This window comes from Arachis hypogaea, chromosome 2 (genome assembly GCF_003086295.3).
Source record: "Arachis hypogaea cultivar Tifrunner chromosome 2, arahy.Tifrunner.gnm2.J5K5, whole genome shotgun sequence".
Taxonomy (NCBI): domain Eukaryota; kingdom Viridiplantae; phylum Streptophyta; class Magnoliopsida; order Fabales; family Fabaceae; genus Arachis; species Arachis hypogaea.
Window position 1 is genome coordinate 24,872,185 of NC_092037.1, and position 25,210 is coordinate 24,897,394.

Consider the following 25,210-nt stretch of genomic DNA (forward strand, 5'->3'; position numbering starts at 1 on the left):
TCACCTTTCTTCTTCTAGTCCAAAAATAACCTCATCCATGTTGACGATAAGCTCGGAACCTTTCCACCTGCAACAAATGACAATTAATGTCGTACCTTCCACTATTGTATCTGATAGAGATCCTCACTTCACATCATGATTCTGGGGAGCTTTTTAGTAAGCTTTTGGCACTCAATTAAGCCTAAGTACTGCATATCATTCTCAGACGGATGGCCAATCAGAAAGAACAATCCAAACCTTGGAAGATATGCTAAGGGCTTGTGTTTTGGACCAGCCGGCAAGCTGGGATCGATATATGCCTCTGGTGGAGTTTGCTTACAACAACAACTATCATGCGAGCATTGGAATGGCTCCGTATGAAGCTTTATACAGAAGAAAATGCCAATCTCTATTATGTTAGTATGAAGCAGGAGAAAAGAGCTTGATTGGGCCTAAAATGATAAGTGAAACCACAGAGCAAATAAAGAAAATCCGTGGTCGAATGCTTGTGGCTCAAAGCCATCAGAAAAGCTATGCTGACCAAAGGCGGAAGCCTTTAGAGTTTGAGGAAGGAGAACATGTCTTCCTGAAGGTTACTCCGACCACTGGAATAGGAAGGTCCATCAAAACTAAGAAGTTAAATCCCCGTTATATTAGGCCGTTTGAAATCCTGAAGAGAATTGGACCAGTGGCGTATAGGATTGCTTTACCACCACATCTTTCGAACTTACATGACGTGTTTCATGTATCCCAGCTTCGTAAATATACTTTTGATACTAGTCATGTCCTAGAACCGGAATCAGTTCAAGTGAGAGAAGATTTGACGCTTCCAGTAACTCTGGTTAAGATTGATGATACTAGCATTAAGCGTTTATGCGGGAAAGAGGTGTCTTTGGTGAAAGTAGCTTGGAGTAGGGCCAGTATTGAAGAACATACCTAGGAGCTTGAGTCAGAGATGCGAAAGGACTACCCACTCCTCTTTTCAGGTAACTCACTCTGAATTTTGAGGACAAAATTCCTAATTAGGTGGGTAGGATGTAAACCCCGCTAAAATCAGTAAATGATTAGTCAATAAATTGAATTTTAATTAGGAAAATTAAAAATACAAAACTAATATCAAAATAGGATAGAGCTCTTCAAACGAGAATTTTGATACCAATTTCGAAAAACTTGGTCCAAAATTGGACCGGATGAGCCGAACCGGTTAAACCGGGGCCCAAACCGGACCCGTAGGTCCAACCGGACCCATAACTTAAAAGGGACAGAATCATCTTCATCTCCATTCAGCATCAAAAATGCTGAACAGCGTTGGGGAGGAAGAGAACTTCCATAACCCTCATCAAATCTTCTTTCCGCCATAACTTTCCTATTTGAGCTCCGGTCGCTGCACCGTTCGTGGCCACGCGTCCAGCGCGTCGATCTCTACATTTTTTGTCGGATCAATTTCACCGGTAAGCTCCAATTTCATTTTAGAATCTCTACCCCCTTTCTTGTTGTGAAATTGAATCCTTGTGATAAAATCTTGTCCAATTTGGTGTTTTAGGTTCGATTTAGCATGTAGAGCTTACTGGGCTTGAGTTATTATGCGTGTGGGTATGGTAAGAACAACCTAAACTCTAGTCAATTTTGATTTTATTATGTAAAAGCTGAATTTGGAATATATATGTGTATTAGGTGTGAATTAAGTATATATATGAGCATTGGAATTGAATTGTGGGCATTTGGAAGCTTGGTGGTGATTGAAGCTGAGATTTTGGTTGGTTTCTCAAAGCTTGAGGGGCTGTGTTGTGACTTGTAAGGCTGCCTTGGTCCAAACGCAGTGATCGGTCAAGGTATGGTTTAGGTTTCGCACGTTTAACATATAAGGTTTTGTGAAAACTTAGGCTAGGAAACCATAGGTTAAGTTGAAACGGTTAAATGCATTGAATGATTAGCTTTGTGATGATGTTGGATAAATTGATGATTGAGCTTGTGTTGGAATTTATGAGCATGAGTTGTTAGTATTATTGAATATGTTTTCTTGGAGTTATTAATGATGGGTTGATGGAATTGTTGACATATGTTAATGAAATTTTGTGGTTATGGCTTGTTGATGAGTTGAAGGTGATTTATGGGTGGTTATTAATGAATGGAGAAAATGAGTTAATGAATTTTAAAAATGGAAGCTTATGGTTGGAAGGGCTGGAGATTTTATTAATGTATGAGTTTTATGAATTGGTGTGAGTATTAATGTGTTAGTAGATAGTATTAATGAAATGGGGCTTGATATGTGAGAAATGTGCAGGTTCTTTGGGTAAGGAATGTGAATTTAGTAAAAAGTGGGGTTTGATGTTTTTTTGGTAAAAAGTAAATTTTGATGAACTTTGGAAGTCCATAACTTACTCCTCAAATTTTGGATGCAAATGGGGTTTGTTTAAAGTTAAAGAATGTTTGGTAAGCTTGAGATTGATATAAAGTTTGCAGAAAATCGAATTTTGTAGAGAAAGTTATGGACGTCAAAAAATCGGTGCAAAAAACTAAAAATTGGATTGTTATAGCAGAATCAGATTTTTCTGGTGTGTGCCTACGCACACAGTTGTGCGCACGCACCCAACAGAAGCGAAACATTTACTTGTGCGTACGCACACACCCTGTTTTTCAGCAACTTAGTTTTTAAGATTTAAACATGGTTTTGAACCCCTAAACCCCTATTTTTGCCCTATTAACCATAGATTTTACCAGTGAGATTAGTAATTAGTGGAAGGTAGGAATTTAGGGTAACTTGGGGGTGAAGTAAGAGGTAAAATGATGAGTTATATAAAGCAGATGAATATGTTAAAAGAAATATAATGCCATGGCTTTGATAAATGATTATATAATGATTATGAAAATGAAATGGCTTATGAATGATGCTATCTAAGATACGAGTTTCCCTGGGTAAGAGCCGTGGCTTGCCACCACGTGTTTCAGGTTGAAACTCAATACTCTGTTGACCTACGTCATAAGGGTGACCGGGCACGTATAAATTCCCGGCTATGGATAGCCCCCAGTGAGTGATTTGAATGATAAATGAATGTGAAATCTATGCATAGACTCATGGGGATGCGTGACGGGAGACAGTCTAAGGTTTTCGAACTTGTCAGGTTGGCTGGATAACCGACAGATGAGCCTCATCAGCCATAGGATAGCATACATCATGTGTATTTGTTTGTTTTGAATGCTATGTATTACCTGGGATTAGGGGTGGCAAGCGGGGAAGCCCGCCCCGCCCCGCCCCGCCAAAAGCCCGCCCTTTGGCGGGCTGGCCCGCCCCGCCCCGCCTAATTAGGCGGTCCTAGAATCCTAGCCCGCCCTGCCTAACTGCGGGCTGGCGGGCTGGCGGGCTAAGCCCGCCTAAGCTCTTCTCTTTTTTTTATTATTAACTACTAAGTAATATATATAATTTCACAACCATATTAATAAATTTATAATTTCTAATGGCATAAAAAATTATATTTTTTATATTCACAAACATTAAAGTCTTTGTAATTATAAATATCTAATAAATATAATTATAAACCAAATTTTCATTCAAAATATAAGTATAAATATTCTCTCCAAAGCAAAATAAACATAATCCAAAACATAATTATAAATATTGTCTCCAAAATAACATAAACATAATTCAAAACACTCAATTTTTATCTTCATACTCTTGTAAGTTAGGTTGGGGGAAGTTAGGTTTTAGGAAAAAAATTGCAAAAATACCCCCTCACTAAAAAAAACCTTAGCCCGGCAGGGAAGCCCGCCCCGCCCCGCCAAAGCCCGCCAAAACCCGCGGTTTAAGCGGTGCGGGTTAGGCGGGCTTTTGCTATTTGGCGGTCCCGATTTTCCAGCCCAGCCCGCCTTTTTTGGCGGGTTACGCGGGCCGGCCCGGCGGGTTTAGGCCCGTTTGCCACCCCTACCTGGGATTGCCTAACTGAACATATACATCCTGCTATCTGTTATACTTGTTACTTGCACTATCTGTTTCTGACTTGTGCGTGAACTTGTTTGATTGCTTGTCTCTGCTGGTTTATGGATGACGGAGGAACGGAGGAAGGGTGAAATGGGTTGGTGTTTCTGTTAGGTTTAAAAGTGAGTAAGTTTAGGAATGTTTAGATTACCTACCCCTATTTATGGCTTCTGCTTAGGAATTAAGTTTTACAATTGTATGACGGAGTTCTAGGATTGCCTCCAGCATTCCCAGGACCTTATTTATTATACGTGTGGCACATTTACCATGCTGAGAACCTCCGGTTCTCACCCCATACTATGTTGTTATTTTCAGATGCAGGTCGAAAGGCTCCTTGCTAGGCGTCTAGATTCTTGAAGCGGAGTAGTCCCTAGTGTATTTTGGGTTTTAGTTTGTATATGTATGTATATATGTACTAGCTTGCTCTCCAAGAAACTTGATTATTTTGTTCCTCCTAGAGGTTACAGAAGAGTTAGGGACTTGTTTATGTATTTTGGGTATTCGGGATACTTATATATATATATATATATATATATATATATATATATATATATATATATATATATATATATATGTGTGTGTGTGTGTGTATGTAAATATTCTCCGGCCAGCCTTGGCTTTGCAGGCTGAGTCAAGAGCTAGTTTTATTGTATTCTTGGCACTCTTGTTACTCTTCCGCTTATTCTTATCTTAAACCTTTAGGTTTCTTATCACGCAAGTAATTCTTTTCCTTGAGCGTTGCACTCTTGTTACTCTTGTGGTTCTAGGAGGTGATTTTAGACAGATACTTCCAGTGATTCCGAAAGGAAATAGACACGATATATTGTCATCAACTATTAACTCAGCCCATCTGTGGTCGTTCTGTAAGGTTCTTAAGTTGCATACGAACATAAGGCTTCTAATGTCTTTTTTGGATCAACATGATGGTGAAATGAAGAGATTTGATAATTAAATACTTGATGTTGAAAATGAAAATATTGGTGATGAGTCAGAAGTTGAAATTTCAAATGATATGCCGATTACAACTACTGATGATCCTCTCTCTCATTTAGTAGACTTACATATCCAAATTTGTTGCAAAACATGTCAAATTATAGGTATTTTCATAGTAGAGCAATTCTTGCACCTATGCTTGAGAGTGTCAAGAAGGTAAACGATTTCGTTTTGACAATTTTTTCAAGGATAGAAAAGGAGTATCTAAGTTCTGACACATGTTAAGCTAATGAGAATGAAGATGTACAATAAGAGTGGTTCACACCAGAATTCCTAAATGATATCAAATGATCTGGACTATGCAACCACAAGTCAACTTTGAAGTCAGGAGTCACTATAATAATACTCGAAACATATACTAGACTTCAGGTTTATGCAACGGAATAAGATTAATAGTTAACGAACTTGGCAACAACGTAATTGGGAGCGACAGAAGTGGCCAGTAGAAATATTGGCGACAAAGTGTACATATCAAGAATGAACTTAATGCCTTTAGATTCAGGATTGCCATTTAGGTTCCAACGGACAGTGTGTTTTGCAATGACCAACAAGAGAGTCAAGGTCAATAATCATTATCACATATAGGGCTTTACTTGCAAAAATTAGTGTTCACCCATAGGGAACTTTATTTTACTTTGTCAAGAGTTAAGAGTCGCAGTAGCCTCAAGGTTCTAATTTTGGATGAATACGGCAATCCAAAGTCATTAATAATAAATGTTGTGTTCAAAGAAGTTTTTAATAATATTTAGGTAAAAAATAGCATTTTCATTTTAATAACATGTTATGGTTACAATTTTGTACAAATATTTACCATAGATATAACTAATTTATCTATGACTCTACTCTCAGACTTGAAATAAAATATGTAACAGAGACCACAATGTGATATGCCAATTGCTTCTTTTAATGAGGTTAGTAAAATATTAGGTTGTCAATAAATTTTTATTAGCCTTTTGATATAAAATTTAGTGTAAAACTAGCATGCTACTATTACAATTATATATATTCTTATTTCTTTTAAGTCTCTTTTTTTATTGTTCAAAAATATTATAAACTTTAAATTATTCCATTAATATTTTATTTTGAATAAAGATAAAACAGCATATTATTATTTATTATGTTTATTATATAATAACAATAATAATATTATACTAAATTCAAAAAATTTATTATTATAAAATATTATTTTTATTAGGTTGCGAGAACCGGACCGGTCATTGAACCGGTCAAGTGACTGGTTCAATGGTTTAATGGTCCAACCGGAATTCAACCGGTTTAATTAAAACATACAATAAAATTATAAAAAAATTCAATATAAAATAACAAATTAACAATAAACTGATTTTCTTAATAGTTAACCAAACATTTGTTCCTTTCATAAGACCATCTTAATCTTAGATTCATTGAACAATACATTGCCATGGCAATTGATTGTTACAGCTTCCATATGCAATAATCATAAGGAAGGGAAACCATTAAACAGAGGATGTCCCTGTCTCCAGTAGAACCGTATCAAATATTATCACAATTGTCGTTTCTTTTAATCAACAGAGGCAGTAAGAATTAAAAAAAAATATATACAGTAGCAGAAATTCGAATTCAGTACTTCCACATATCAATAAAACCTCAGCAACAAGAAGAAATAAGAGATCAGAGCTCAATTTTGTTAGATGATGAAGAAACAGAGGAAGAAGAATTTAATCTAATCACAGATCCAATTGTGATACCAACTCGCAAAGTTAACACAACAACATGCAAGCAAAAGAATATGGCGATTACGGTGAGGAACATGCAGCTGCGATGGTGATAAACCCCATTTTTAGGGTTTATCTTGTATTGAATTTAGAGTATTTTGATAACCTTTTCTCGCATTTAACCTATGAATTGGCATGGTTTTGTAATCTCTCCCGTATTTGTGCTTATGTGTTAAAACATGCTTTCTAAGCCTTATTTTGATGAATTCTAATTCATCCTTGATTCCATAAGATGCCTTGATGTGTTTGCTAGTAGTCTCAGGTTGAAATAGGTTAGGCATGGATCAAATGAGCAAGGAAGGAAGCATGCAAGTGGAGAGAAGCACAAAAAGCCAAAGAATTGATCTCGGCCAAGCACGCGCACGTGCACAAGGCGCTCGTGCGCACATTGCGGAATAAGCCAGGGACGCGCACGCGTACCGTGCGCGCACGCGTCGTAGTCCGCACGTGATTTTGTTATTGCAACACGTGCTAGGCGATTTTGGAAGGTTTCAGCAACCAACTTTGGCGCCAATTTGCATATAAGAACCAAGGATTGAAGGGGATTAACACACATTCACATCCATAGACTCATTTTACAAGTTTTCTTAGATATTTTTAGTTAGTTACATTTGTAGAGAGAGAAACTCTAACCTCTCTCTAGGATTCATCTTCATTTTCTCAATTCTCAACCATTCCTTGGTGAGATCTATTGCAACTCTCATTTTACTTTGTTCATGTTGTAGATCATCTTCTCTAATCTCAATTAGTGTTTGTAATTGTTCAATTCTCATAGATCTAAGATTTAACTTTGTTGTTTTGGATTCTATTAATTCATTGAAGATCTCATTTTCATTGTTGTTCATTGTTGATTCTTGTTAATCTCTTGTGTTGAATCACTTTGATTCTAAACCTCTTCTCAATTTTACTATGTCTTTCATTCTTGCTCTCTAAATGTTTGAGAAAATGCCAACTTTAGATATGGAATAGCATCCCCTCACTTGGCCTAGTGGTTGAGTCATTGGAGACACTTGAATAATGGATGTCAATTGTTGATCAAGAATTGAAAATTGCTAATTGACTTAGAGTGCACTAAAGCTAGACTTCCCTAGGGTAAGACTAGGACTTGTGACTCAAGTTAGTTACTTTTACTTGACTTTTCTCTATAATTAGGGGTTAACTAAGTGAAGCAACACCCCTTTGTTATCACAATTGAAGGAAGCTATAGTGATGGAACTTCCAATGTTCAACCTTGGCCAAGGCTTTTAATATTGATTGATTGTTGTTTTCTTTTATTAGCACTTTTATGCCACACTCTTCAAGCCATAAAAGACCACTTAACCACTAACATACACCCTTGTAGCATTCCTAGGGAAGAACGACTCGGGACTAATACTCTCGGTTATAGATTGTAGAATTGTTTGATGATGGATTTTGCGTCGGTTTAGACTATACTACGATTGATTACTCGATAATTTCTATACCGGCAAAAATTCATTCATCAAAATGGCACCGTTGCCGGGGACCATGGGGAGTCTTTTGGGCAATTTAGAGCTTTTAGGCAATTTCCTGTTCAAAAAAAAAAGAAGAGGGGGGTGGACGCGCGCGCACGCTGTGCGCGCACGCGTCCATGAACGGATGCATCATCACCTATATTCCAGAGAGTTGGGCCTCTCCTAGGCCAACGTTGTGCCTCAAGCCCAATTCATTCCACGCTGACGCGCACTACGTGCATGCGCGTCCATAGAGCTATAGGGAAATGCACGCGTACGCACACCTGCCGCGTACGCGTCGATCTGCTGGTGCAACTTCTGGGTCACTACCCAGAGAGTCACGCTGGATCTGGGCCAACTTCAAGCCCACAGCCCAACTCACCTCGCGCGGATGTGCACATGCCGTGCGCGCATATATGTCAGAAGCAGGAAGAGACGCGAGTGCACGCATCGCGCTTGTGCGTCCTACGATAAACTGCCAATACACGCGGACGCGCACATGCCGCGTGCGCGCAGGTCTAGTAGCGCAACCTCCAGGCCATTTTCCAGAGACTTAGGCCTGATCTGGGCCAACTCCAAGCCTCTAGCCCAACTCCACGCACGCGTGCGCGCATGGTACGCGCACGCGTCTTTGCCTATTTTCATCATCCACGCCTTAGCGCACGGTGCGCGCCCGCGTCGACACGAATACATGAAACCCTTAGACGCGAGGGACGCTGCGCAATCGCACACCCTCAACCTCTTCTTACCCTCATCCTCTCCTTCCTTCAATTCTGCCCACCATCCTCATCACCGCCGGCGGTTGCGCCGCCGTCACCACCCACCCTCCTACCTTTCCCTCTCATCCCTCTTCCTCTCCCCGTCACCACCCACCCCTTACCTTTCCCTCTCATCCCTCTTCCTCTCGCTGTCACCACCTCCCCCATCTCAGATTCCCCTCTCACTCTTCCCTCCGCCGCTGACAGCGACCGCCGGCCACCACCATCACACTGCCGGTCTCTCTCTCTCTCACTCATCCATTTTGCTCAGTCTCTCACTCCCCCGAACGCCGCCACAACCACCGCCCTGCCATTACCGCCACCATCCACGGTGGCGTGACTCACTGATTCTGCTGCCTCCGTTCCGACTCCAATTTCCTTTTCCCATTTTCAGTTCTTCCCTGCTCCCAGGTTCCTGCTCAAAGTCTGTTTGTTACTAATTGTTTGATTCTGTTAGCTACTGTTAATTTTCTGTTAGTTAGTTAGAATTGGAATGTTGTATGTTAGGATTAGTTAGAAATAATTGCGGTTAGGTAGCTAGGACTGGATAGAGGATTCTAGGCCTGATAAGTGCTCTGTTTGTGCATAATTTGCTGTTTGTTTCCTTGGGTGCTGTATGATTGATTTTGGGTCGCTCTTTTCTGCAATTTGTGTTGCTAAATGCTATCTCATTGCCGTTGTGCTTAATTGATGTTGTAATCATGCTGTTTGTGCTATTTTTCTATCCGGGAATGTCCACTTTTAAGCCGAGATGCTGCCCAATTTTCAAGAAATTTAATTTCATTTTGGTCTTTATTATAATTTTGGGCTAATTCTCGTTACTTTCGACTTCCGGGATTTGCATTAAACATTTTGAACTTGATTTCTATGACTAGCCACAACCCCTCTCTTATTGAGCCTAAATATCATCATACCACTAATTCACTTTTCTAACTTACTAATTTCTTTAACTGCCACTCACATTTAACCCTCTTTAACCATTTTTTTCAAAGGTATGATGACAGTATTGCTTAATAAATTAGAGCGGTTGACCTTATTGGACATTGCATTCTTGGTTTACTTGTTCGCTTATGCTTACTTGTTTACCAGTTTACCTTTCAAGTTCAGTTCACATCATGATTGTTTACTGGCCAAGTGATATCCTGAACATGCTTTCTTTGCTCCGTGCTAAGTGCTTAATTGCCCATATTCTATTCTATTTTTTTCAGGATGTCAGATAAAGGGAAAGGAAAAGCATCATCTTCCAAAAAGAGGAAGAAAACACCAAACCCCACTTTTGCTTCACTGCTTGCCTATGCTCAAAACCCTCTAAATGACATAGATAAAGCAAACCAATTACTACCGGCTCAGGATACGGTCAAATTTCCCAATCTCTACTATGAACTCAGATTCCCAAGCTACAATTCAAAGAATCTGAATACTGAGAAGAAGTTAGTTATTCCATCAGATTTGACCAACATCATTCACCAGCGTATTGACCGGATGGGTTTGGCTTTTCTGGATAGGGAACTGAGCCGGGTGAACCGATCTTAGGTGCAGGAGTTCTACTGCAATTTCTTTCGCCATACCCTTGATTCGGTACTTGTTAGGGGGATTGAGGTACCCATCACAGAGCAGGCCATAGAGGATGCCCTTACTTGCCGGCCTAAGACCAGTGACACTGATGCATTCATGCAGGCCGAGATAGACCTTCATTGCATGACCTTTGATTTTGAGGCATTGAGAGCAGTGGTAGCCACTCCGGATGCTCCTTGGGTTATGGATGCCGATAACACGGCACCCAAGGGGATGCACTTTAGTTATCTGAGCCGAGAGGCCAAGACTTGGCAACAGATCTTCGCTCATTACGTCATGCCTACGACCCACTTCACAGAGATCCCAGTTGCTATGTTGATCTTGATTAGCTGTGTGATGGAGGGGAAAGAGGTTTATTACCCCCAGCTGATCAGTCGGTTCATGTGGAGAGCCCACATCCGAGGTCTCTTTCCTTTTCCGGTCATGGTCACTCAGATGATTCAGTGGGCCGGAGTTCCATGGCACCAGGATGATGTATCACCACCTCCACCGCTCCCTCAGAAGGAGCCAGTCACTATTTCGTGGGGATCCTGGGTGCACGAGAAGCCCGCCTCGTGCCGCCGATCTCGAGCCAGAGCAGCAGTTGAGGGAGCTGGACCCTCTTCATCATCAGCCCCTGCAGGAGCATCTACCGCCGCCGCACCTCAGCCGATTTACTTGTTAGTTCAGCGTCTCTTCCGGTACATGGAGCGCAGCAAGCGCCAGATCATGCGTCGCCTGGATCGGATTGACCAGATGTTTGTGGCCCAGGGCCTTGAGCTGCCCCCTCTACCAGAGTCTTCCGGTTCCGATGAGGAGACCCATGAGGAGGAGCATGCAGATTTACAGACCGAGGGTATTCATGCGGATGAGCCAGCACATATGGAGGCACCACCTCATACACAGGAGTCTCAGCCGGTATCACAGCCACAGCCAGAGCCTATCGGTGTACCTATCCCTGATCCTCAGGATTAGCATCGAGGACGATGCTTGATCTTAAGTGTGGGGAGGTAGCCGGTGGCATCATTAGATACCGGTGAACATTTTGGCCACTTTTCTAGCTATCCTACTTTGCATATCCTTTGTATATATTTGATGTATTTTGAGTTTATTTTGGATACCTTTACTACTTATTTCGGATTTTAGATATTTTGATGCTTTTGGATATTTTTAGATGTTCTGGATGATAGATTCCATACTTTAGTTGGATTTGTCTTTATGCATTTTTGCATATCTTCTTTCGTATATTTTTCTTTTTAGTTTGTGGTTGTGATTAGAAATCATGTTTTAAGTGAAACTTAGTCACCCTTTTTGCATAAGAAATTGGTTTTAAGCGGAAAAGGAAAGGGTAAACTAAGAAAATTTTTGAATTTTTCAATCACAACAATGCTTAGTTAAATATTGAGATTTTCCAAGAATTTTAATTATAGGGCATAGGGCACCAACCCAATTGATTGAAGAAGCTATATCTTTATGAAACTTGCTTGAATTCATACTTTGTGAAGCATGTATTGAATTAAGATCACAAGCTTGTGAGACTTGAGCTTATTGATGTGGTTACATTTTATAACTACTTATTTTCCATTCTTTTGTGAAATTGTTCTCTATTTATGATTGTGATCCTTGATTTGTTTGATTCTATATGTCCATTTATTTCTTGTATTCATGCATTTGTATGATTGAGGCCATTATTTCATTAGCCCACTTACCCAAATAGCCAACCTTTTACTCTCCATTGTTAGCCAATTTTGAGCCTAAGCTTAACCAACTTATTCTCATTTTAGCACATTACAAGCCCAAGGCGAAAAACCAATGAAAGTCCTTGTTTGGATCTTTGATTAGCCTAGGCTAGTGAGAGTGATTATTATTCAAAGTTGGTGAGGCTTGGGAACATTGGATGGGATAAAAAGGGTAGTACACTTTCATATTTTAGAATTGGGAACATATTCATGTATTGATTGAATGTATAAGACCTTATGCATTGATGTTCTTGTGTATAGTTTGAAAAGGAAAAAAAAGAAAAATGAAAAGAAAAAGAAATAAAAGTGAAAATGAAAAAAAATAATAGAAAAGAAAAAAAAAAGAAAAGAAAGAAAGAAAGAAAAGAAGAAAAATAATAAAAAGGGGACAAAATGCCCCAAGGTGAAGTTCAACAAAAAGGGATCAATGCAAAAGTGTTATGAATTAAAGAATAGAATGCATGAATATGTAAGAAAAAAAAAGTGAAGAATGGGTAGTTAGAGTAGTTTGAACTTGTATAGGTCATTATATAGGTTAGGTGGGAAAGTCCATACTAATCCAAGATCCAAACTCTAGTCCACTTAACTATAAATGAACCTACCTTGACCCTAACCCCATTACAACCTAAATGAAAGACCTCATGATAAATGTATGCATGCGTTGAATAAGTGTTGATGGTTAGAAGAAAATCAAATTTCGGAAAGCATGATTAGAAGAAAATTGAGTGAATTAACCCTTAAACACTTGAGTGAATAGAGCAGATACACATCCGGTGAGGGTTCAAAAGTTCAATTACATGTATTCACCCGTATTATCTATATTCTTGCAAGCTTGGATTTCTTTTTGATAATTCAATACAATTGTGGTTTGGACTTAACTCCTATTGCCCTAACTATTGCGCTTACACATGTTCTCTTGGGAATTGATTTGTTTGAACTAAGCATTTGCATTTACTTTAGGTAGTTGCATTTAGATAGGACTCATATAGTTTAGTTGCATTCAATAAATGTCACACCCCTTAGTTCCTTCTTATTTTAGCATGAGGACATGCTAAGGCTTAAGTGTGGGGAGGTTGATAAACCCCATTTTTAGGGTTTATCTTGTATTGAATTTAGAGTATTTTGATAACCTTTTCTCGCATTTAACCTATGAATTGGCATGGTTTTGTAATCTCTCCCGTATTTGTGCTTAAGTGTTAAAACATGCTTTCTAAGCCTTATTTTGATGAATTCTAATTCATCCTTGATTCCATAAGATGCCTTGATGTGTTTGCTAGTAATCTCAGGTTGAAATAGGTTAGGCATGGATAAAAGGAGCAAGGAAGGAAGCATGCAAGTGGAGAGAAGCACAAAAAGCCAAAGAATTGATCTCGGCCAAGCATGCGCACGCGCACAAGGCGCTCGCGCGCACATTGCGGAATAAGCCAGGGACGCGCACGCGTCGTAGTCTGCACGTGATTTTGTTATTACAACACGTGCCGGGCGATTTTGGAAGGTTTCAGCAACCAACTTTGGCGCCAATTTGCATATAAGAACCAAGGATTGAAGGGGATTAACACACATTCACATCCATAGACTCATTTTACAAGTTTTCTTAGATATTTTTAGTTAGTTACATTTGTAGAGAGAGAAACTCCAACCTCTCTCTAGGATTCATCTTCATTTTCTCAATTCTCAACCATTCCTTGGTGAGATCTATTGCAACTCTCATTTTACTTTGTTCATGTTGTAGATCATCTTCTCTAATCTCAATTAGTGTTTGTAATTGTTCAATTCTCATAGATCTAAGATTTAACTTTGTTGTTTTGGATTCTATTAATTCATTGAAGATCTCATTTTCATTGTTGTTCATTGTTGATTCTTGTTAATCTCTTGTGTTGAATCACTTTGATTCTAAACCTCTTCTCAATTTTACTATGTCTTTCATTCTTGCTCTCCAAATATTTGAGAAAATGCCAACTTTAGATATGGAATAGCATCCCCTCACTTGGCCTAGTGGTTGAGTCATTGGAGACACTTGAATAATGGATGTCAATTGTTGATCAAGAATTGAGAATTGCTAATTGACTTAGAGTGCACTAAAGCTAGACTTCCCTAGGGTAAGACTAGGACTTGTGACTCAAGTTAGTTACTTTTACTTGACTTTCCTCTATAATTAGGGGTTAACTAAGTGAAGCAACACCCCTTTGTTATCACAATTGAAGGAAGCTATAGTGATGGAACTTCCAATGTTCAACCTTGGCCAAGGCTTTTAATATTGATTGATTGTTGTTTTCTTTTATTAGCACTTTTATGCCACACTCTTCAAGCCATAAAAGACCACTTAACCACTAACATACACCCTTGTAGCATTCCTAGGGAAGAACGACTCGGGACTAATACTCTCGGTTATAGATTGTAGAATTGTTTGATGATGGATTTTGCGTCGGTTTAGACTATACTACGATTGATTACTCGATAATTTCTATACCGGCAAAAATTCATTCATCAGATGGCGCCTGGCAAAAAGAGGCAGACAAAAGAGGAGATTGAGGGTGCTCCACCACCATCTCCAATCTTCAGTGGTGATGTCGCTAACGATGCTAGTAGCAACGTTGATAAACCCCATTTGTAGGGTTTATCTTGTGCTTGATTTAGGGGATTTTATAACCTTTTACCCACATTTATCCATTGAAATAGCATGGTTTTATAACTTCTCCTTTAATTGTGCTTAAGAGTGAAAACATGCTTTTTAGGACTTAAAATAGATAAATCTAATTCTCCTTGATTCCATTAGATGCCTTGATATGTTTGCTAAGTGATTTCAGATTTAGGAGGCAAGGATTGGACCAAGGGAATGAAGGAAAAGCATGTAAAAATGGAGAACTCATGGAAAAATAAAGGAAACGCAAAAGCTATCAAGCCGACCTCTTCGCACTTAATTGGTCATAGCTTGAGCTACAGAGGTCCAAATGATGCGGTTCCAGTTGGGTTGGAAAGCTAACATCCGGGGTTCGAAACGATATAAGATTTGCTATGGTTGAACCGCGCATGGTGACGTGTACGAGTATAGTACGTGTACGCACCGTTGGTGCATGTGATTCACTTCATGCAAACTCGTGGCTAGCGAATTTACAAGCCTTGTGGGCCCAATCCAACTCATTTTTGATGCTATTTAAGCCAAGGATTGAAGGGGGAATGAAGATACTTCACAACATTTACATGTTAGTTACCATTAGTCATAGTTTAGTTTTAGAAGTAGTTTCTAGAGAGAGAAGCTCTCACTTCTCTCTAGGATTAGGATTAAGATTAGGTTTAGTTCTTAGATCTAGATTTTAATTCATCTTCTTCTACTTCTATCTTCTCAATTCCTTATTGTTACATTCATTCTTCTTCCATTCTTTTGTTGTAATTTCCTTTATGTTGTTCTTGTGTTTTGTTGTAGATCTACTTTTGTTTCTTCTACTCTCTTTCAATTCAATCAAGGTAATTCATAATAAATGTGTTTCTTTTGATTGTTGTTGTTAATTCCTTTCAATAATTGTTGTTAGATTTCATTCTTGTTGTCAAATTACTATGCTTTTCTTTTGTGCCTTCCAAGTGTTTGAGAAAATGCTTGGTTGGATTCTAGAGTAGAGTTTTATGTTCTTGGCTTGGAAAGGTAACTTAGGAACTCTTGAGTTACTAATGTCCAAGTAATTGATGATTGGGATCCATTGACTCTAGTTCTCACTAATTGAATTAGTGGAGAGTTAGGGCTTATAGACTAGGATTGATATAGCTCATTTGACTTTCCTTTACTACTAGTTAGAGGATGATTTAATGAGATTAATCCTTGCCAATTCTCATATTGTGGTTAGTGATTAGGATAGAGATCCTTGACCACCAACCCTTGCCAAGACCTTTGTAGCCATTAGTTTACTTTTTAGCATTTAACTTCCATGTTTCTTATCAAAACCCCAAAAAATAACTCACAACCAATAACAAGACACTTTATTGTAATTCCTAGGGAGAACGACCCGAGGTTTGAATACTTCGGTTATTAATTTTAGGGGTTTGTTACTTGTGACAAATAATCTTTTGTATGAAAGGATTATTGTTGGTTTAGAAACTATACTTGCAACGAGAATTCATTTGTGAAATTCTAAACCGTCACAAATCCAATCATCAAGCGTCACGGTCGACGCCTCTGTAGAAGGGAAAGGGAAGGCGGTTGCAGTGATGGAGATGATGAACGCGACTCCACTAGATCTGATATGCGACACCAGTGGTGCAGTGCTCCGAAAACTGAGATGAGCAAACGGCAGCTACATCGTTGCAGAGAGGAAGCAAGCAGACTTCTCTGGCGCGTGGGATTATAGAACCTATATGGGAGAAGATCGCAGAAGAAGATGAGACTGGTGTGGTGGAACTTGGAAGAGAAATTAGGGTTGAGGTGTGGTGGCTGGTGAATGAGGGAACTGAGTCTCGCTGTTTGTATAAGGGGTAGGGTAATTGGGTTACCGGGTCAGCTTGTAAGTGGGTTGGGCTTGGTTTTTTTTTTATCCATTATAAAAAACTGTTAAAAACCTGACCGATTTGACCGATTCACCGATTAATCACCGGTTCGACCAATTTTTTTATCGATTTTTTGCAGATTAGTTTTTTGGGATCAACCGGACCGGCCTGATAACCGGTTCTCAATTAACCCGGTTGAACCGACCGGTCCGCTCCGGTTTTCAGAACCATGAAATGTTTCCCTAAAAGTTTTTTTTGGCTTAAACAACAAGTTACCACAACAATTGAAAATAAATAATAGAAAGTTGCATTGGTTACTCAAAGCATATTTTCTTCTTTGGGCACGCTACTCTCTTCTCTCAGCTTCGTCCTTTTCCACCCAAAAAACAAAAACCCTCAAAACCAATCTAATGGGGCAAGGAACTCCGGGCGGCCTCAACCGCCAGGGCATGCCGGGTGATCGTAAGCCGGACGGCAACGACAAAAAGGACAAGAAATTCGAGCCGGCGGCCCCTCCCGCCCGCGTGGGCCGCAAGCAGCGGAAGCAGAAGGGACCCGAGGCCGCGGCTCGCCTTCCGGTTGTGACGCCTCACACGAAGTGCAAACTCCGATTGCTGAAGCTGGAGCGCGTGAAGGACTATCTGCTGATGGAGGAAGAGTTCGTTGCGAACCAAGAGAGGCTGAAGCCTCAGGAAGAGAAGGCCGAAGAAGATAGATCAAAGGTCGATGATCTCAGAGGTTCTCCAATGAGCGTTGGGAATCTTGAAGAGCTCATTGACGAGAATCATGCCATTGTTTCGTCTTCGGTCGGGCCTGAATATTACGTTGGGATCTTGTCGTTTGTTGATAAAGATCAGTTGGAGCCTGGTTGCGCTATTTTGATGCATAATAAGGTTAGGGTTTTGCAATTTTTTTTGTTTTGTTTGCTATTTCGTGAAATTTGGCTTACTTTTTTTGCTTTCATGTGATATTGAGTTGCGCAATTGTCTAGGTTTTTGGTTATTGGATTCGTAGTTTTTGTTTCGAGTGAGTAATCGAAGCTCGGTGTGATATTGGCTCTAGGGTTTCGTTGGTTTTTGGTTGCTATTCCCTGAGAATTAAGTTGGTACTCAAAATTGTCTAGGTTTTGAGATCAACAATATACCTATTTCGATTTTCTAGAGAGTAATGAAAATTATTGTGACCGTTGCTATGGGGTTTGCTATTCTTTGTTGTGAAAATTGACTCCCTAGGATTTGTTTTAGATAATTGCTGTTTTTACGTTCAAATCAGTAATGCTTGCTTATTATGAAATGTGAAGGTAGCTGTGGTGTAAGTCACTAATTTAAGGGTTTGGTAAAACTCTTCGATGAGGTGCACAAGCACCTCATTTTGCTTTTGGTAAATTAAAAAGTCCGAGTGCTTGTGCTTGCGGCTTTTAAAAGTTAGGGGTGCTTCACCTGAGAGGAAGCTTTTCAAAGCTGACTTAGGCTTACCAAATTCTAACACAATCTTCATATATTCTTTATTTTTCAACCTAATCTTCACAAATTTCAACACAAATAAATTTAGGATAAAATAAATTTTTATGATATTTATATAAAATTTAAAGTTAAAAAATAAAGAGTTTATTTATTATGTTTATGTTTATTATGAATTTTTTATTTTAAAATATTATATGAAATTTTAAAGAATTTGAAAAAAGAAATTATTTTTCGTTATAAATATGTTTATTATAATTTTTTTAATTTTTAAAATCTGTTTTACCAAACATAATTGTGGTGCTTGTGCTTATTAAAAGTCATTTTTAATTTCATTTTACCAAATGCAAGTGCAGCTTTTAAAAAGCTGTCTTTAAAAAAGCCACTTTCAAAAAGTAAAAGCTTTATCAAACCAAGCCAAAAGCTTTATCAAACCAAGCCTAAGTCATGTGCACTTATAATTGCAATTTTGATTTTCCTAGGGTAGAATGAAAATGAATTAGCAATAACTTGCTCACTCTATCATGAAGTAATAGTCATGTATGAAACGATTTTTAATGTTTGATGCAATAGACATTGGACATGTCCTTGTGTATCATTAGATTGTGTAATGTAATGTCTTGTTGATGTTTTAACAACTTGCTGGAAATATTTCAAGTTTCTTTTTGATGTATAATCTTGGATTGCCAGATATGATAATTTTTCTAATAGAATGCTTAGTGATAGGAACGTAACATGACTTGGAAGAGTGGAAGTTGATGTAACATAATTGTTTTTGGTATATGAGTTATACTTCCTTTGTTGTAGACTTGTAGTTCATATGCTTAAGTACAGGAGATGTGATTTATTTATTTAATTTTTTTTTTCATCAGGTTCTTTCTGTTGTTGGACTTCTTCAAGATGAAGTTGATCCAATGGTCTCTGTCATGAAGGTTGAAAAGGCTCCTTTGGAATCCTACGCTGACATTGGTGGTTTGGATGCTCAGATACAGGAAATTAAGGAAGCAGTTGAGCTTCCATTGACTCACCCTGAGTTATATGAAGACATTGGTATTAAACCTCCTAAAGGTGTCATATTATATGGAGAACCTGGAACTGGGAAAACCTTGCTTGCAAAGGTTTGTATTTATTTGTGTTCTCATAGGCTGATGGAATAGAGCTTGAGCATCTCCTCTTTGTATCTTATCCTCTCCATTTAACTCCCTTTCCTTTAAACCGAACATGTTATCATGCTACATTGTGGATCAGTATTCAATACTATGGAATTCCTGGGAATACTTTTTCCCATGTATATATGCACAAAAGGAGACTTCTGTCAAGTTTGTAAATCCTTGTTTTTAGGCATTGCTTTGCATGTTACTTGCAGGAAATTATCTTGTTCTTTGCTAGCTGTTGATCTTTGGCTTATAGGCACTGGAGAGAATATTTCTTTTGGAATTTTAGCATTTCATTTCATGATCTCTGTAAAATGAACTGGTGTTCAGATGTTATGATAAAATTTGTGTGTCGGTTTGATAATATTGGAGTTCATATGCCATGTGATATTCAGCATAAACGTAGTTTGACCTGTGTGATATTATAGGCATTATCTGACCTTTACCTTTCATGCGATCTATATTGCTTTTAATGCACAAGCACATTATGCACTATAATTTTAGGTCTAAGGTAACGTGTTATCTGACTTCAGGCTGTAGCAAACTCAACATCAGCGACATTCTTGCGTGTAGTTGGTAGTGAATTGATACAAAAATACCTGGGAGATGGTCCAAAGCTAGTCAGGGAACTTTTCAGGGTTGCTGATGATCTTTCCCCATCTATTGTATTCATTGATGAAATTGATGCTGTTGGTACAAAGAGGTAGGTATTTGAAAACCCAACTTCTGGAGGGAATTAGTCAATTAGAATTCGAGAATATCTACATCCTATGCAAGACTAACCAACTCTAGCTTGTTACTGTTTTGTTATGTTTCATTCACGATTTGACTTAGAAATGTATGACACATGGATACCTGTGCTTTTTAGCTTTTTGATCTCCTACAAATCTCTCACATTCATGAGATTATGTGTTAATGTGCTTACAGATACGATGCTCACTCAGGTGGAGAACGTGAAATTCAAAGAACCATGTTAGAGTTGCTGAACCAGTTAGATGGTTTTGATTCAAGAGGAGATGTAAAAGTGATTCTTGCAACCAACCGAATTGAGAGCCTTGATCCAGCTTTGCTAAGACCTGGTCGAATTGACAGGAAGATAGAATTTCCTCTTCCTGATATTAAGACAAGAAGACGCATCTTCCAGGTAAGCATGACTTATTTTTGTCAAAGCAACATAGAAAAAAGATGTTTCTGCTGATTATATGTGATATCTTAGAATGCATATTTTGCTTGATCATATGACTAAATGACTTCTTATGCTTTGAAATAAAGATACACACATCAAGGATGACATTAGCCGATGACGTCAACTTGGAGGAATTTGTTATGACTAAGGATGAATTTTCTGGAGCTGATATAAAGGCAATATGCACTGAAGCTGGATTACTTGCTCTACGGGAACGCCGAATGAAGGTTAGCTCTCTATTTGTGGTTCTATCATCTGTCTGATATAATTAGTCTATCTTTTTGGAACTGTGAAGTTGCTTGCCTTGACTAGCCAATTTTACCATGGTTGTATTAAGCATATGTAAACTGTAGCATAGTTTGTTTACTCCCAAGCTTAAACCGTTCTTTCTTTTGCAACCTACACTATCGAAGGTTCAGTTGGAGATTAAAAATGGAGGTTAAGACAGCTGTAAAACTGCGGCTAACATTTAGTTCGATTTAATTTTACTCTCAACGTTTATAATAAGTTTTAATTCTACTATTACCATTAATATTTTTTATGATCAACAGTAAGTCAGTTTTTTCCAATTTTACCCTTAACCTTGACCCTCTCCCCATCAATCCCCTATCAGCACTACAACTCACCTCGCCCTCACCCTCACCCTCAACACCACTGCCTCTCCTTCTGCCCCGCCGCGACTCACCCTCACCATCACTGACATTGCCACCCTCACTGCTCACCCCCCACTCATCTTAGATTTGCTGATAGCTTGTTCTATCCTTTCTCGTAGTATTATCTTGTTAGTAAAATTCTTTTATCACTATAAAAGAGACTGTTTGAACTCTGTATTACAAAACAACCAAAACTGGAGATTTGGGTTCCTACAATTTTCCTTACAGGAAAGTTGTTACAGTTAATGAATCACTATTTTTTGCCTTTTTGTTCAATTTTGATTTATCACTTATCAAACGAAACATCATTTGTCCCCGTTTGTTTCATGATTCCTCTCATTCTTATTGGAGTATGTTTTTTGTTTGATACATTCTTGTTCAGGTGACTCATGCTGACTTTAAGAAGGCAAAAGATAAAGTGATGTTTAAGAAGAAAGAAGGGGTGCCAGAAGGTCTATATATGTGAACTATCATTTACCATTATCTTTGCCGTTTTTATGTTCTAGCTCTGTGAGCATCATGTCTTGCGTTTTTACCATGATGTTGAGCTTTATTCATGTACAATTGCTTGGGTAAAGTTAGATCTGGAGGCTTTGAATCTTAACTCGCAATTGTTTTATTTCAATTTCTATGATTTTTGGAATTGTATTGTTTCATAGTCGTAGGATAAATACGTCATTCCGTTATTGGCATTCTTTACAGAGACATAGCTCTATGTTGCTGAATTTTTTCTTTGTCAGTTGGTTAATCATCGGATAAAACATTATACAATTATATCTACGCTGTCTGGTTTTGTACAATGATCTCAATTGATCAAGTCCCTGTGGAGTAAGATTGTTGGTAAAGTGAAAAATTTAGTGTCAGGGCTCTTAAAATAAGATAGTAAAATTCATATATAATGAAAATTTAATTGTAATTAATTTATTATTTTATTATTTTACCAATCTCTTATTTCATTTTGTTGACCCCACAGAATACAGATTGATTATCACTAAGCAACAAAAACTTGTAGCAATCTAGATAGTCGTGATCATTCCTACACCAAATATAATATAAGACATAATTTAACTCTACATATTTTATATCAAATACAATGCAGAAATTTAATTTAGTCTTAGTCTTTGTCTCTCGCTTTCTTTTTCAAATGTAACCTTAGTGACAATAGATTTAAGTACTTTATACAAGGTCCCAACTGTCCCACGTTCAAATTTGATTGTTAACAGCATACACAAAAGTAAGGTAAGCTATTATTTTTAATCATGAAAAATTTAGTGCGAACAATTCTAAGTTTCTAACAATGGAAAATATAAAATATATATCCATCAAAGATTGGAATAATTAGACAAAACTAACCCAATCTTTTGATAGTTATCATGTTAATGGAAGAGTTCAAGTCCAATTGTTGAACATATCAATCAACTGAATTACTGAAATGAAACGACAACTTTTATTTGTCTGAAAAACGTACCAGTCAATGCTCGACACGATTTATTTTATTTTTTCAAATGACAGCCACTTCTATCTCAGCAAGATTTAAGAGTAATGCAACTAAAACACATGCCGCTCTCGCTGTTACTTATCCAAAGTGACAGATTTTTCATAGTCATAATCAACAAAGGTGATTAAAGATTTTCCTTAGGATCGATCAACTAGAGAAGAAAATGACAGAGAATAATGAAACCAAAGACATGCAGAAGAGGAGGTCCATTTCCACTAGATTACAACCAAGAAAATACTCTAAACATGAAATGAAATAAAACATGGGACAATCTGATTGAAAAATTCCCGAAAGTCCAATAGAGTTCAAATCAACCCAAAAAGACCTATGAACAAGAAGGCTACTAATCCTCCTCAAGATTGATCGAGTCCTTGAACTTCCCATACAAAATCTTCTTCAGTTCAGCCATCTGAGCAACCACAGATTGTTTCTCCTCGTCAAGCTTTGTCAGTTTCTGGCTTGTCACCTCTTTCATGTTTTCTATCCTATTCTCGACTTCATCCTTTGGCACATGTGCAAAGACCTCACCTATTTGAAACCGAACCACATCTTCATCTGTGAGAATCAACTCATTGCTCGCATCTTCCAAATTATCATTTGTTTCCTGTAGAAGAAATCATCCCTTGCATTTGTATCACAACATCAAAAACATGCCAACCAGGGGCTTGCCTTTGCAAGAAGGTTGTATGGCTACAAAAATCAAACTAGGACAGGACTTGCAGAACAGAGGAGTTTATAAATTCCATATCTGATATACACAGTGTCACAACCAGTCATCCACATACTTAATTTTAGAGGATATATAATGTAATAAGATTGAATATATTTTTCCTCTCTACCATTTCATCTAATCTAATCGATTACTCAGGACTCTGTTGCTCTCAGTTTTGAATATTGGACAAACCGGCATGTTAGCCCATTGTTAATGAGTTTGAGGGGTAGGCAAAATGTTAAACCATTTTTCTTTTTTCTCTTTTTTCAATTAGGCCCCTAGTTCTCCATAAAACTCATCATTAATGTATTCTCTGCAAGGGTGTACATTATCCAGGGATAGTATTGAATGTCGATATTGATACTGATCAATCCAGCTAGGTTTTGTATCTACTATGTCACTCATAACATTCTTGCCAAATGAAAACCAACACAGTCACAAGTAAACTGCATTTTGCCCATAATTACACTCCAGCAGTACCCTTATATGTTCCATTTTGGTTGAGTAAAAAACTATTCTGGCCGAGGAAATATTAGGTTGCCGACATACTGGTTCTTACTTTGGGTGGATTGATCAAGTGGAAGAATCTTTTAGGAATACAGTTAGTAGTCATTGGGGGACCATTTTTCTGAGCAAATTAATCAATCTTTAACGATAAAAATGATGGTTTATTCTGCAAGGTCCTAGCTCCTAACTTATTATAGTGATGATTAAGGAATAAACTAAAACCCCACCCTGTAACTAAACAAGTAAATCAATGCATATCCTATGATTTCTTTTGTTCTTTCAATCCATTTCTACCATCAAGTTATAAAATATAAGGATGCATTTGAGTGCTTATTCTACTCATATACTAACAACTAAACTCAAAACAGAGCTAAATAAAAAAAATAGAAAAGAAAAATGAAAAGAAACAAAAAAATATGGTTACCTTGGCGATTTTGATCTCATCCTCGAGCTCATGAAAGCGATTGTTCAATCTTCCGAACTTATTGATGTTCTGCTGGTCCTCCCATGTCACTTCCGTGTCGGATCCTCCTCCCTTCAACGACGAAAAATGGAATATCATAAATTAGGAGGGAAAATAATAGAAAGAAGATTGCGATTCAAAGGAACATTCCCCGAAGCTAGGGATTTTTATTACCTGCTGCATGCTATTGACTCAATTTAGGGTTTCCTGATTCCAATCACAGTATCGGCTTCAGTACCACTGGGAGCTACTGTTGACAACTCTCGTTAACTAAAATTGGGGTGAAGATATATTAAACACAAAAATGGGATACTTTTTCTTAATTAATTAAATGTTTGTAACAGTAATAAACGCAAGAATAATCGAGTAAATTAGTATGTAATCATTCTTTTTTGCTTGCTTTTGTTTAAAATCTCGTGAAACTAAAAAGTAAAATTAATAAAAGAACAAAAAAAAACCACAATATTGAAGAAGTTCATTTGATAAAAGGGTTTTGCTACGGTGAGGAAGCAATTTTTGTTCCTCACCTGTTGAATGTACATGGGTAAACGATAAACGAACGCGTGTGGTGTGTGTTTTGATGGAGTAGGACAAAATGTGTAAACTGTCAAAATGTGTATTGCGTCCTGATAGAAAGGGATTAATAAAGCGAAATTGATTAATGGTTAATATTGTTAATTAAGATTGTGGGCTTTTTTTTACTGGATCTTAAATATTTTTGTTATCTAGTTGGTGTTTAGTTGATTGTTGTTGGTTTTGGCGATAAAAATATTATAATTTATTTGTTTCACATGAAAGTTAGGCTTGGAGAGAAAAAATGACTGATTTTCGATGAAGTTGTGTGATTTTTGGTTGGAACGGATTGTACAATAGTGCTGT

General features: G+C 37.9%; 3 protein-coding genes across 4 annotated transcripts; 2 read left to right on the forward strand and 1 right to left on the reverse strand.

The window, feature by feature from the left end:
* The first annotated feature begins 436 nt into the window (after positions 1-436).
* LOC112723241 (uncharacterized) lies at positions 437-919 on the forward strand. Its single transcript, XM_025774508.1, has one exon. It carries the CDS (start codon positions 437-439, stop codon positions 917-919), a length of 483 nt encoding a protein of 160 aa, XP_025630293.1.
* A 16,047-nt stretch (positions 920-16,966) lies between these two features.
* LOC112741848 (26S proteasome regulatory subunit 4 homolog A) lies at positions 16,967-21,794 on the forward strand. Its single transcript, XM_025791004.3, has 6 exons — positions 16,967-17,591; positions 19,031-19,276; positions 19,846-20,015; positions 20,240-20,456; positions 20,585-20,725; positions 21,534-21,794. The coding sequence occupies exons 1-6, from the start codon at positions 17,109-17,111 to the stop codon at positions 21,615-21,617; spliced, it is 1,341 nt and encodes a 446-aa protein (XP_025646789.1). The 5' UTR covers positions 16,967-17,108; the 3' UTR covers positions 21,618-21,794.
* Positions 21,795-22,840: 1,046 nt separating this feature from the next.
* Positions 22,841-24,987, reverse strand: LOC112741856 (probable prefoldin subunit 4). Of its 2 annotated transcripts, XM_025791022.3 has the most exons (4): positions 24,859-24,987; positions 24,506-24,601; positions 24,293-24,403; positions 22,841-23,253 (listed from the first exon to the last, which is right to left on the reverse strand). In XM_025791022.3, exons 2-4 carry the CDS (start codon positions 24,512-24,514, stop codon positions 22,993-22,995), a joined length of 381 nt encoding a protein of 126 aa, XP_025646807.1. In that variant the 5' UTR covers positions 24,515-24,601; positions 24,859-24,987; the 3' UTR covers positions 22,841-22,992. The 2 variants fall into 2 exon arrangements, with proteins under 2 accessions (XP_025646807.1, XP_025646798.1); XM_025791013.2 differs by lacking the exon at positions 24,859-24,987 and having other exon boundaries at positions 24,506-24,854.
* Between the last annotated feature and the right edge of the window lie 223 nt (positions 24,988-25,210).

Bases quoted from the DNA above. Each gene is read 5' to 3' on its own strand.
- LOC112723241 (XM_025774508.1), top strand. From the start codon at position 437: ATGATAAGTGAAACCACAGAGCAAATAAAGAAAATCCGTGGTCGAATG.
- LOC112741848 (XM_025791004.3), top strand. From the start codon at position 17,109: ATGGGGCAAGGAACTCCGGGCGGCCTCAACCGCCAGGGCATGCCGGGT. The intron at 20,016-20,239 runs GTAGGTATTTGA...ATGTGCTTACAG, and splicing joins GATGCTGTTGGTACAAAGAG to ATACGATGCTCACTCAGGTG. The intron at 20,457-20,584 runs GTAAGCATGACT...TTTGAAATAAAG, and splicing joins CAAGAAGACGCATCTTCCAG to ATACACACATCAAGGATGAC.
- LOC112741856 (XM_025791022.3), bottom strand. The intron at 23,254-24,292 runs GTAACCATATTT...TTTCTTCTACAG, and splicing joins ATGAGATCAAAATCGCCAAG to GAAACAAATGATAATTTGGA.